This window comes from Lampetra planeri, chromosome 45 (genome assembly GCF_965212315.1).
Source record: "Lampetra planeri chromosome 45, kcLamPlan1.2.h2, whole genome shotgun sequence".
Taxonomy (NCBI): domain Eukaryota; kingdom Metazoa; phylum Chordata; class Hyperoartia; order Petromyzontiformes; family Petromyzontidae; genus Lampetra; species Lampetra planeri.
The window spans coordinates 3,949,493-3,963,913 of record NC_136151.1 but is presented as its reverse complement, the minus strand read 5'-3'; the positions used below and the strand labels follow the sequence as shown (position 1 = coordinate 3,963,913).

At 43.8% G+C, this 14,421-nt stretch overlaps 1 protein-coding gene across 1 annotated transcript in view; it reads left to right on the top strand.

Annotated features, from left to right (window-relative positions):
• LOC144733025 (uncharacterized) overlaps window positions 1-14,421 on the top strand; it is a 36,069-nt gene that overhangs the window by 5,990 nt on the left and 15,658 nt on the right. The window contains exons 3-5 of the mRNA XM_078614746.1: window positions 6,223-6,301; window positions 7,980-8,108; window positions 11,761-11,874. Coding sequence (XP_078470872.1) covers window positions 6,223-6,301; window positions 7,980-8,108; window positions 11,761-11,874 — 322 coding nt within the window. The remainder of the gene's footprint in view (window positions 1-6,222; window positions 6,302-7,979; window positions 8,109-11,760; window positions 11,875-14,421) is intronic.

The following is a 14,421-nucleotide window of genomic DNA, read 5'->3' as shown; positions in this document are numbered from 1 at the left end:
GATCAAACTCACGACCACTTGTGTACTAGGCGAGAGAGTTAACATTTTTTTGCCACCGCAGCGCCCCTATCGTTCCTTATTAAGGCCACGATGATGGTGACGAATGCGGTTTTTGTTCTTGAGATGGGGCAGTGGCACATGGACGGATATAGCGAAAGTGCTGACTTCCTTTGTTTTACCATTATTATCTTCACCAAGCTCCTCCGTGGGTCGTCCTTGTTAAACAGCTTGAGGCTGAATGTTTATTCCCCGCATCAAACAAATACAATCGGACAAAAGTCAAACAACGATAATGTTCTACTCGTCACCCCGAATGTTGACTGTGGATCAATCGATACTCACCAAATCATCATCATCATCATTCAATACCATCATTCGCGAGTAAGGGACGGTGACGTCCCCAAGGCGCCTGTGCTAGACCAGGTCCACTTTGAGGCCACGTGAAGTGTCGAAGGCTCACTGACAGGAGGTCACGGGACAGACTCAGGTGCCATGGGTTGGCTGACTGAGATGACTGGCAGATGCAAAAGCTTACCCGCTCCGGTGCAAACTGGCTACACTTCATCCGCCCAGCACTCCACTCATTATTGTGAGCGTCACTCCTCTGCCCTCCATTGTTACTGGAGGGCGACTGCCTCAAACTGCCCAGTAGCAGCATCCTTCACGAGCCTACTCCACAGAGGCTGTTTCTGATACCGCTGGTACCAGTCATCAGTAAGTCCACTCAGCTCCACGTGCTCCTGTACCACATCACTCTATCTCTTCTCTAGCCCGTGCCGCGCCCGTTTAGCCCCCTCGATCCGGCTGAACAAAAGCTGTTTAGGCATGCAGTGGCTGGGCATGTGGGCTACATGACCCAGCCAACGCAGCCTTGCCTGCCGGAGGAGCTCACCGATGGGACTTTGCCCAGATCTTTCAAGGATTTGTGAGCTCCTCACACAATCCAGCCTGGTTAAACCCAGGATGGATCGTAGGCAGGCCAGCCTAAATGTTTCCAACCGGCGAAGATGCTCCATTAGGGGGGTCCACGTTTCACATATACACATGCATATCTATGTCATCATCAACACCACCATCTTACAGGGTGATCGTCAGCATCGCCACCCTCCCTGTACGGGTTCCCAAAACGAGTAGCAGCACCGCTGTGGCAAGCCTACTACAAGTATGTCCCACTCTGGGTATACGAGTCCTCGCCATGGGAATGTGGAATCTTTGCCCGCGTATGTTTGGTCGATGCAAAGATGAGCACCGAGTACAGAGGGATTTGAGTGACGGCTCAGCGGCGCAAACTGCGCCATTCCCGCGGACATTGTCAGCCCCTTTGTGGACTGGGGGTTTCCAACGAAGAGCATTGATTGACATCAACTATATATTCTAAGGTTTTTTCGGTAAAGTCACGTAGGTAAAACATCAAAATTAATAAAAAAATAAAATAAAATAAAGATCACGACGTTTCGGAGGCAACACAAGTCTCCATCATCAGGTGGGACCGTCACAGCCAGATTAGCTGCATCAAGTGAGGCAATGATTCAAGATGTAATCCCTTACAAGCAAGTTGAGGGGGGAGGAGAGGGGGGGGGAGCTCATCAGAATGTGGTAGCCAATGAATGGAACGTATCGGGAGGGAGGGGGGCGGGGCTCAAAGACGGCACGGAGTGCCACGTACAACGCATCGGGAGGGGGAGGGGGGCGGGGCCAAAAGGATGGGCGACGGCGTGGACGCGGTTGAGCGCAAGCGACTACTGCTGCACACGCCAACGCATTGGACAGAGAGGAGGGAGGGGAGGCCTGATACACATGATAGAAAAAAACGAAAATGCCCATGTTTATACCAATGCTGGCTGAACAATGAAGAGAGTACTGTTAAACACTGGGGATGTTAACACTCGGTAAAGTAAAGTAAAATAGTGCCTGTCAGATAAGATGGTCCAAAAAAGTGTAATTAAGTTTTTTTTGCGTGGTTGATAACATCTTTCCAATGATTACTAAGTTTGTACCCAACATCACGGTTGAAATTATGTCTGTGTTTGTATATTTGTATGGCTTCGTGTACAAACCTTTGATGGTAGCCAGGAGGTTTGCAGAGAACCTTGGTCTCGGAAAAGACAATTTCATGAGAGCCCACCGAGTTAAATTTCGATTTAAAGCTTTCGTGACTGCAGGGATTCATCTTCATGGTTCTTTCGGTAAAGTCACGTAGAGGGGAAGTAATAAAATAATAAAAATAAAACATAATAAAATAAATAAAATATTTTATTTTATTATGTTTTATTTTTATTATTTTAAAACATAATAAAATAAATACAATATTTTATTTTATTATGTTTTATTTTTATTATTTTAAAACATAATAAAATAAATACAATATTTTATTTTATTATGTTTTATTTTTATTATTTTATTACTTCCCTTCTACGTGACTTTACCGAAAGAACCAAGAAGATGAAGCCCACCGAGTTGTAGCAATGATCGGCAACGGCCGAAGAATCAGTTCTGCCGTGTTTCAGATTTGACTTGTGCTCGCGGACACGATCAGAAACATGACGTTTCGTTTCTCCAATGTAGCAATCACCACAAATGCAACTCAATTTGTAGACTCCAGGATACTGTAAGTCAGGAACGACATCCTTCACAGATGGAATCAGATCACGGATTTTATGCACTGTACTGAATCGGACTTGGATCTTATGTTTGTTTAGAAGTTTGGAGATCTTTTTGGTCACGCCTGCTATGTATGGTAACGTGATAGTTTTGGTCGGAGTTTCATGTGGCTGTTTCTGTGTGGTGGGAGAGACAGCTTGGCGGATAGTACGGTCAGAGTATCCGTTCATCCTGAGGGCCCGATGTACATGTCTTAATTCACCGGTCAGATGGTGTTGGTCAGAAATGCCATGGGCTCTGTGGTATAGCGTTTTGATGAGAGATTTCTTTTGAGATGGGTGGTGGTGGGAATCCGGTTTCAAGTAGGAATCTGTGCGGGTGGCTTTCCTGTAGACAGAATGTCCCAAGGATCCGTCAGGCCTCCTCTCAAACAGAATATCCAAGAATGGTAGTTTACCGTCTTTCTCCACTTCCATGGTGAATCTGATGGATGGGTGTCTAGAATTGATGTGGTCCAAGAAGTGGTTCAATGCTGGGAGGCCATGTGGCCAGATGACGAAAGTGTCATCCACATACCTCTTCCACAAGGACCTATTTTACCTGGAATGGCACCTTCTACAAACAGAATGAGGGTACCCCTATGGGCTCCCCCTTGTCACCAGTTATAGCCAACATGTTCATGGAAAAGTTTGAATCAGACGCCATCCAGACATCCACTCTGCGTCCTTCCTTGTGGAAGAGGTATGTGGATAACACTTTTGTCATCTGGCCACATGGCCTCACATCATTGGGTCTTTCCCCCTTTTCAAAGAAGCTCTCCAGTGACGTTTGTTTTTTACTCATTTTGGCTAGGGGTTAGCAGCTTGTGGGCCTACCAAGACTGTGACTGAGACAAGTGCGCAGTGCTCGAAAGAGGCGCAGACAGAAGTGGTCAATAAAATGATGGGCGGGCCACGAGCAGACTAAAATAAGTGTCGGATTCTGACTTCTCATAAGGAGCGCGCAACCTAGATCCCTCGCATGTGCAGTTGACAGTAGGGTTTGCACACCTATGATAATCTGATGGTGCCGCTGATCTGACAGGAGGCGGAGCTTAGACGGCAATGCGAGCGATGGGAAGCGGCTGTCAATACAGATGATGAAGCTTCACTCGCTCGCCCACCGCTCACCTCCTGCTGTAGAGCCCGGTTCCTAATAGGCCACAGACCGGTACCGGTCCACGGTCCGGAGGTTGGGGACCCCTGCTATAGAGTATAGAACGTGGAACGTCGACGTGTAGTCTTCAGGATGACAACAGCAGCTGGTGCCGCTCAGCGCTCCGGCTTATAACCTCTGTGGCGGGGGTCGCTCCGCCCCTAGCCACGCCCACATTTTCCTGTAGGGGCTGGCACTGCACGCAGAGCGTGATAGCATCCCACACTGTCATACAGTGTTCCCCGAGCCCCGCCTAGGGCTGGTACTGTATCTCCAGCGATGTCAATCCATCGCATGCCGTGCCACTCCTGGCCCAGCTTCACACAGTGACATCCCGCAATGTCACTACACTTCTGTCTTTGTGTGACGTACAACTAGGCCTCGGTAAGGTAAGGTAAAAGTTAAAAGGTAAAAACAACGAGCCTACCTTTACCCTACCTTTTACCTTACCACAATACAATCACTCTACCCACCTTTTACCCTTCAGCAGGTAAGGTAAAAGGTAAAAAGCAACGAGCCTACCTTTTACCCTTACCCCATACAAATTATCCGATTACAGGGTAATTACTAGGGAACTACACATCAACAAGGTTTATCACGGTAAATGCTAGGTAGAGCGCTTTATTAATATAGAATACTCTCGATGATTCCAATTTTACACGCTTTCTTTTAACTCACTGTCTTTTGTTGTTGTCGTTGTTGTCGTTGTCGTCGTTGTATCCTCAAATCTTGCAACTAAATTTTTACCCACTTCCTAATGTGGTAATGACTGTAAACTTTGTTTACTTATATCATACTGATGACAATACTATATTCTATCATTAAACAAATATATATATATATTTCTTAACATTATTTTTGATATGTTATGTTTCGGCTTGGGTCTAATTGTCCACGGTCAACTGACGTTGGCTGTAATTGGCCAAGCTCCCTTACGTTATGGCAAGCTTCGGGGCCACTTCCTGGAGTCGTGGAGTTCTGACATTAATCGTACATTTAATAAAAAGCGTGTTTTAAATTTTTTTTTTATATTACTTATTAAATAGAGGCCACGGACTGCGCCACGGAGCTTTTAGCGGTAAACAAGGCTACCAGGTAGTTCTTCCAAGCTAGCTTTACCCTACCCTTTACCTTACCCCTTGGCATGTCGACACCTTTACCCTTTACCTTTACCCTTTTACCCCGTAAAAAGGGTAAATTACCTTACCTTGCCGAGGCCTACGTACAACACAATGAGACCGCCTCGTAACTTTACACACTTTAATTGGGTATCTCTCATTATACAGCTAAGCTGATAAACAAAAGCTGCTTTGCTGTGGTTATATCCTGTATATATTAAAATGCATGAACACGTCTCATAGATATGTACATTCTACTGCATCACATCTATGGATATACATGAGCAAGCTCCATGTCATCCTTATTTAACCAGACGTGAGCCCATTGAGATGAATGCAATTTCTCTACCGATTACCAAGGGAAGTCCACTCAATCTGAAGATGTATTTTGCCAGCAAAGACCTTCTCTATTGGAATATTTGGCCAATTCCTGTTCAAATATGAACCGTTTGGCTTCGTGTGGAAGGAATTCACACACCATCCTCATTCACAGCCCTCTTGTCAATCCACTGCTGCCTCCCCACGCCACGAAGGTGCTATTAAGGGTGAGTACAGGCAGGGGAGCATAAAAGTACAATGCATTGCCCTCTGCTGCTCGCCCCTTGGTAGCCTGGTATGCACATTGATCACCCATCCAAAAGCTAACCTGTTTAAATTCTTGCTTAGCTTCAGAAAATGTGAGATTGGGCGCATTCCAGGTGACATGATTTTAGCCTCATTGCCACGCCGTGTTCTGGCTGCCACTACCACACGCCGAGTTCCACAATCACAGAACAAATTCCCACAAACATATTCCCACTACCAGCCCATGCAGTGGAGTGGCCCTGAATATAAGTTGCTCTTCACCCAACCATGTGCACGAGAGGTTGACAGTTGCAGTGATGGCTTATGGGCAGCGTAAGTATAGACGAGTCATGTTGTTTAATGGCTCCCACTGATCTCGAATGTACAGCTCCAACATTCCTGGGGCTCAACCGGGACACTTGGTGAGTGGGCAGGGGTGGGCCGTCCATTTTCTGTCAGCCCAACCCACATTTTACATGAGCCACGCCCACTACATCACTATCCCTGTTCAAAAGTGAGTAACCTTGCCCACAGCTCATACCATCATACCATCAATCAGTTGAGCGTGGACCCAGAACATGTTTAACTGGGACAAAAATCCAGAATTTGACTAAAGCTTAATTGGGACACCGGTGCAGCCTTTTTGAAACCACTGGGTCTGTCCCAGCCATGCCTGGACATTTGGGGACTTTACTTTATTCACTCCATTTTGTGTGGATCTTTTCTTGCGATGCTATCACTGCAGGAGGTGTCCACCGCCAAGGAGTGTAGAGATGGATTCTATAAAACACCACGAGGAGTCTGCTGCGAGCTCTGCCCTGCAGGTAAAAGTAACACGCAGACTTGGAGACCCCAACACATGCACCACTGTGGACCGACAGTGTGGTCACCGGATGTTTCCTTTCCCCACCAAATCACAGGCTCTCGCTCCTGTGAAAAGAAACACAACTGGGCCTCGATGTACCCCGTGACCTCACCATGATTAGGGTACAAAAAGTGATTGGATACTGACGAAATTAGTTTTCAGTCGAGCCATTGTACTCCCTACACTTAATCAGAATCATAATCTTTGTTGAGACTGCAGGAGGAATCCTATGGGCTATGAAGCTAGTTTTCACAGATGTCCACTATGGGTGGGTCAGTAAGTTACAACAACAAACAATACACAACAACACGACAGCAGTGCAAAATATAGAACATGTTAAGCAAGTCACTACATGTAAATAAACAATAAATACATTAATTATTTAAGTCCAATTTATCAAGTTTCGGCAACGCAGGAAAAACTACGACAAAACAGTCCCAGACCACACCAAGATAACACCACAGCAGCAGTACCTCAATAAATTGGCACATTTACATTTAACTATCGATACTGCACAGGTAATTATCAAAGCTACCAATTATATTTTGCAAATGTGGCTATATAATTACCTACAAAATGAAGAGAAAACCCACCTCACTGCTCGGCAGCTATAACGGGCCACTGGCTGTGTTATCTTGCAAGCATTGCTTTGCCATGCCGTCCATCGTGAAGCTCTATTTTCTATTTCCTGTAAAAGACAGTCCTCGACTTACGAACACACACGAACACCAGCATTTACGAATGCCCACACTTACGAACGCCTGCACTTATGAACACGCGCACGGACAAACACATCTTATTCCTCCAATCCCTTTAAAAGTCTGCCTCCTGACAAATCACCGTGGAGGCCCTTTTCTACCAATCGGAAATCTTTCTTTATCTTTAAATATCCGTTAAGCTGCATATTGGTTTGGGGTAATTTTTCGATCAATACATTTGTGTGTGGGAATTTACCTTGAATTACATTATGTGGTTCACAGAGCGTGCAGTTTTCGACTTATTAACCATTCGACTTTGGGACTGGTCCCAGGAACGAACTGTGTTCAAGTTGAGGACACCTGTAAATAATTTCACCTAGCGACCTGCTAGCTGGGTGGCGGCGATGGCTACGCTGCTGCTGTACGTGTCTGCCTGTAATCCAGCAATGTGCGTGAAGGCAGCAGCGAGCATTGGTGGATCACCGCAAAGATGCTTTTCAAACTCCCTTCCCCATGATAGTTGTAGAGGTGCTTTTACCCCCCCGGCTCGCCAGGAGAACGTTTCTCAGCAAATGTGCGGACTCCATTCTGTTCCATCAGAATGGTGAAATACAATCCAAAATTCTCTTTTAACTGACATGGTGTGGTATAGGCCCTATGTCCAGCAGTGGAATGAGACCAGTGGCCGTGTTTCATCTCTGACACGGCAGCCATACAGCCCACAAAGAGTCCCCTTTCAGTGCCCCCATTGTTTTGCACGCTCTGTGAACCGCAGAATGTAATTCAAGGTAAAAACGGACATTTCCAAGATGGCCACCGGATCAACTTAAGGCTCGCTGACAATGCCTCTGCAGGCCATGTCGCACTGAACGAACTTATGATCGTGTGTGCGTGTTGTGAAAACTCCCATTGCTTGCTCGCACCTCTTTTTCCCTTCAGGAACGTACAAGGTGGTGGATTGCAGAGCCGATGGAAAGAGCGCGTTGTGTGAGCCCTGCCCTATGGGCAGATTCATGAACAGAGACAACCAGGAGGAGATGTGCACGTGGTGCAGCAACTGTGGACCAGGTGAGTGACCACACAGCAACGTAGGGTTGACTCTTATATATGCATTGTGCATTTCAGAATTGTGTCTCTTTATATTCTTAATTGATAACATTCTGTTTACTCAGATTCTAATCCAGTACAAAACAGTATGGAAAGTGCAGCAGAAGCCACCGCGTGTAGTGTGTTATGCTCCCACCTGTATGCTCTGCACCTTCACCAACTTGCTCTGACGAGCGTGGTATATGGCAACATAACGCCCAAAAAGGTAACAAAAGGGCTGTACATGCACAGGATGTTTCCCCAGACAAGATTATACTATGAGATCTCTTTTACCAGTGGCAAAATATGATAGTAGGTTTTTACCCTTTTAACTGGTAGAAAACTGACACCTTTATTCAAGGCATCATGTTTGCAATGACCACAACACAAGTAGTCAAAAAAGCAAACAAAAAGAAGCAACTCTGATAAGGATGATAATATGCACAATCAACTTCAAGGACAGTGCATATTATCATCCTTATCAGAGTTGCTTCTTTTTGTTTGCTTTTTTGACTACTTGTGTTGTGGTCATTGCAAACATGATGCCTTGAATAAAGGTGTCAGTTTTGTACCAGTTAAAAGGGTAAAAACCTACTATCAAGATTATACCAAACTATATCTGCCCTGTGTGTTTTTTAAAGAATGATGGAATTATATATTTGTATGCGTAGTGGATTTTCTCTGGATAACTCCCTCCCCCCAATTGTAATTCAGTGTAAAATATAAGCAAATGTAAGCTAAACTTAGCGAGGACCTGACCAAATATTCAAAGCAAAATAACCTCCCCCCCCCATCTTGAATTATATTCCAATTGTTAATTGGAAAGCGAATAAATAATATTTAGAACTCTCACGGTGAGCATTAAACCACCTTGTGCCAATGAAGGAGTCCCTGAAGATTAGTCCACACGACCACATCTAAAGGCCTTCCCGTGGCCTCTTTATTCAATCTAGGAGTTACTACTCATTGTGTGTCCTCCTAAGAGCGCTTGTCGCTTGGCAATTAAATGTATTATTCTCTCACTGAAATGTTTTTCAATTTGTGATAACCCAAATATGACATTATGGTTTTTAGTTCAGTCACATACATCGACTCAGTATAATCATAAGCAGCTATATTCAAACCCAGGATATCAGCAGTGCTGGTCCACTGATCTGAGCCACTTGTCCACCACCCACATCGCAAGCAATTAATTATTATCCCTTGGGTCTGCAAGGTGGGTTTTTTCCAGACACTTAACACTCGTCCCGCATTAAACATCTAACGCTCAGGATTGAACTAAACATTCTTAACCACAACCGTCTATAAAAATATGAGAATGAACACCGTGAATCCACCTCGTATGATCTCAGAAGCTAAGCAAGGTTGAGGCTGGTTCCTAATTTGATGGGGCATTGCCTTGAAATACCATTTGTTGTTGGCATGAGCGCTGATTATAATCAGGAGATGGCAGTCCAGCAATGGATTCCTGAATCCATATGTGTTGAGATTTTAGTCTTCTCCCTTAATATGCATTGGTGTCCTCTGCATGGTTGGTCACTAATGTGAATCATAACAAGGGGGACAGGTCGGCTAAATAGACGACAAAAAATAATAAAGTTCGGAAACGATGATGAGTTGTGACTTCGCGTTGTGTTTATTTCCTCCTGAGAAGTGAGGACGACTCCACAACAGATGAGCACCAGAGGTTTGTGTAACGGCATTTTTAAGTGTTTCTTCCGAGGGGCATTTATGTTGCCAGCGATCATGACCCAACGCAGCACCACACCTCATCATGCTCCACGTCACAACAACACCTCAGTTCAGTCATTCAGTTGATGGGATTGAGCACCAGTGTTAATACTCTAAAGCCAATTGTGATAAGCATACTCTTTTATAAGCGCACAACTTTATCTATCTGTAGTGAACGCTGCACTTTCTGCCGTTTTCTTGCAGGGGGCGCTGCAAACCTATGCACCCCTTGCATGAATGACAGAGGCGCAGGGACAGACGTTTGATTACGTTGGAATCAATCTGCAGACGGAGGTCTTCTCGCACGGCCGTAAATGGTTGTGAGGGAGCACCGCAGGTGCCCAAGAACAACCCCTAGTGGTATATATTAAAATCAACATTAATATCAACGCCCCTCACATTTACGGCCTTCCGCTAGGAAAGTCACAAAAGAAATTGCACACAAACTATGCATTCACGCAAGCACCGGTGCTCCGTTTTTAAGTTTTAAAATTAAACGTCTTTGAATTGTATTATGTTTTTAATTCGATAATTCGATTTCTTCATTAAAAGCTTATATTATTTTGAAAATGGAAGACTTAATTGAAAAGGACATATCGTGTGAATTTTCTCTCGTCGTTAAGTAGATGGTCATGCTGGGGGTTCGGTTCGATGCAGACTTTCACCTGTTTGGGATTGCGGGATCGAGATAAGGCGACATAGAGCTGGCTGTGCGAGAAGACCGCCGTCTGCAGATCGATTCCAACGTAATCGAACGTCTGTCCCTGCGCCTCCGTCGTTCAAGCAGGGGGCGCGTAGGTTTGCAGCGTCCCCTGCATGAAAACGACAGAAAGTGCAGCGTCCATCACAAATAGATAAAGTTGTGCGCTTATAAATATTTAATATTGTATTGGAGATAATGTATTGTGGAATCTCACCAGCATGGGGTCCACCCCAATTCTGAATTGGAGGTGTGCCCTGTACACTGAATAGTCTGCTGGGCGTGGCCTGGTATACACATAAGGCTTGGAGGGGGATCCAATCTCTGATTATAATTGCCTTTACTTTTAATTAAATTAACGCACATGGATCTCCGCAGCAATTACAGCAACACCAGCAACAGAGTGCGCGATTCATCACAGATACGCTCACAAGTGGCTACACCCACATGAAGCCAAACTTTCTTGACGAATAAAATTGTCCAAACATCTCAATGTAGCAGAACCCTCGTGACAAAGGGGGTGGTGAAATCCAATGAGGAGATCCTGACTAATGGAATTGTTGTAACGATTCAGTCACGCTTTCTTGGCTATGACAATCCCTTCAGAATGTGCTCAATCTATTCATATTTCAGAAGTTCAACAGGGTTGAGCCTGGACAGCAATTGGGTACATTTGCACACGTGATTGCTCGATTCGATTGGCTTTTAATCAGCTGGTGTGGGGGATGGGTATAGGAAGAACATTTTTACATTAAAGCTCCACGATCTGACCCAAACAAAAAACTGATTATTAATCAGAATATTGGTCGTTATAGCCTACGTAAAAAGAAAAGTGTTACCGGCAGCAAAAAGAGAAAAAACTACCTATTGTTCTGTACTTATTGTCCTATTGTTCTGTACGATCCACCCACAACTATGCTCCCTCGCCTTCACCACCCTGCTCGGACCAGCACGGCGAAGTATGAGCAAATAACAAAAATAAAATGGGACAAAAAAGGGTTACATAGTAGTTGATGTAAAGTCACTTCGTTGAGCTGCTATCATTTGGGATGGCCAGGTATTTTCTGATAGAAGATCTGCATTGCTCAAGTCGGGCCCTTACCTGATAAGATAAAAAAAAAAGTGTTTTGTTTTATCTCCCAGATTGGTCAAATTGCTGTCTTCTGCGTTGAGATTGATACGTTTTCTACGTTCTCATTGCAGGCGAGGAGGTGGCTCACGCCTGCTCCATGGACCAGGACACGGTGTGTCGGTGCACGGAGGGCCTCAGCAGAGACGGCGACTCGGGCGTTTGTCTGCCTGAAGAGCCCCACCCAGGTAGCAGTCTTACACACGAAACTAAACTATATATATTTTTACCATGTTAAGGTCTCCCCTCCGCTGAGCTGGGTAGCTTCTTTTTGGAGGCAAACCTGGCTATCACAAATGATAGCAGCTCGACGAAGTGGTGGCTGCTTATCGTCATCGTCATGTGGAAATTTACAGCAGCAGCCAAATACTCTGATGTCGATTGTAAATGTGGAGGGGAAAATTATTATTTGGTTCTTTCGGTTAAGTCACGTCTAAAGATAAAATAATAAATTAAATTAAATAATAGAATACGACGTTTCGATTGCAACACAAGCAATCATCATCAGGTATAATGAAATAGCGACATAATATCTAACCAGAAAACTATAGACAGACATATTAGCAGACAGATATCACAAGATACATACATAGCGAGAGCAACACAGGTGACAGAGAGGGGTGATCGTCTCTGTGGGGTGGCCTTAAATAGACAGAGGGGGGGCGGAGGCAGAGAGAGGGAGGGGGGTTAGAAAAAATTAGCATATCAATGAGTGGTCCAAAAGAAAACGTGGTGCTGCGAGTACGATGGCACAGCAAGCAAGCCTGAAAATCAGGAGAAAGACACACTAAAATTAAATAACCTAGTAAAATATCGAAGTGTAATGTAATACAACACAGAGGGTCGGTCAACACACAATTAACGCATAGCCTGGTTGATTACGTATTTCAAAGATTGCTAAGTTAGAATTTAAGTGTGAACATTCTAAAGAGGACACAGGCAGAGAAAACAAGTCGCCAGAGAGAGAGAAAAAAGATAAGCTTAAAACTTCCCCGTAGAAGTGGTTCAATCTTAATTTTAGAACTTTCGTGACTGCAGGAATTATTATTTGGTTCTTTCGGTTAAGTCACGTCTAAAGATAAAATAATAAATTAAATTAAATAATAGAATACGACGTTTCGATTGCAACACAAGCAATCATCATCAGGTATAATGAAATAGCGACATAATATCTAACCAGAAAACTATAGACAGATATATTAGCAGACAGATATCACAAGATACATACATAGCGAGAGCAACACAGGTGACAGAGAGGGGTGATCGTCTCTGTGGGGTGGCCTTAAATAGACAGAGGGGGGGCGGAGGCAGAGAGAGGGAGGGGGGTTAGAAAAAATTAGCATATCAATGAGTGGTCCAAAAGAAAACGTGGTGCTGCGAGTACGATGGCACAGCAAGCAAGCCTGAAAATCAGGAGAAAGACACACTAAAATTAAATAACCTAGTAAAATATCGAAATGTAATGTAATACAACACAGAGGGTCGGTCAACACACAATTAACGCATAGCCTGGTTGATTACGTATTTCTAAGATTGCTAAGTTAGAATTTAAGTGTGAACATTCTAAAGAGGACACAGGCAGAGAAAACAAGTCGCCAGAGAGAGAGAAAAAAGATAAGCTTAAAACTTCCCCGTAGAAGTGGTTCAATCTTAATTTTAGAACTTTCGTGACTGCAGGAATTATTATTTGGTTCTTTCGGTTAAGTCACGTCTAAAGATAAAATAATAAATTAAATTAAATAATAGAATACGACGTTTCGATTGCAACACAAGCAATCATCATCAGGTATAATGAAATAGCGACATAATATCTAACCAGAAAACTATAGACAGACATATTAGCAGACAGATATCACAAGATACATACATAGCGAGAGCAACACAGGTGACAGAGAGGGGTGATCGTCTCTGTGGGGTGGCCTTAAATAGACAGAGGGGGGGCGGAGGCAGAGAGAGGGAGGGGGGTTAGAAAAAATTAGCATATCAATGAGTGGTCCAAAAGAAAACGTGGTGCTGCGAGTACGATGGCACAGCAAGCAAGCCTGAAAATCAGGAGAAAGACACACTAAAATTAAATAACCTAGTAAAATATCGAAATGTAATGTAATACAACACAGAGGGTCGGTCAACACACAATTAACGCATAGCCTGGTTGATTACGTATTTCAAAGATTGCTAAGTTAGAATTTAAGTGTGAACATTCTAAAGAGGACACAGGCAGAGAAAACAAGTCGCCAGAGAGAGAGAAAAAAGATAAGCTTAAAACTTCCCCGTAGAAGTGGTTCAATCTTAATTTTAGAACTTTCGTGACTGCAGGAATTATTATTTGGTTCTTTCGGTTAAGTCACGTCTAAAGATAAAATAATAAATTAAATTAAATAATAGAATACGACGTTTCGATTGCAACACAAGCAATCATCATCAGTCTATAGTTTTCTGGTTAGATATTATGTCGCTATTTCATTATACCTGATGATGATTGCTTGTGTTGCAATCGAAACGTCGTATTCTATTATTTAATTTAATTTATTATTTTATCTTTAGACGTGACTTAACCGAAAGAACCAAATAATAATTCCTGCAGTCACGAAAGTTCTAAAATTAAGATTGAACCACTTCTACGGGGAAGTTTTAAGCTTATCTTTTTTCTCTCTCTCTGGCGACTTGTTTTCTCTGCCTGTGTCCTCTTTAGAATGTTCACACTTAAATTCTAACTTAGCAATCTTTGAAATACG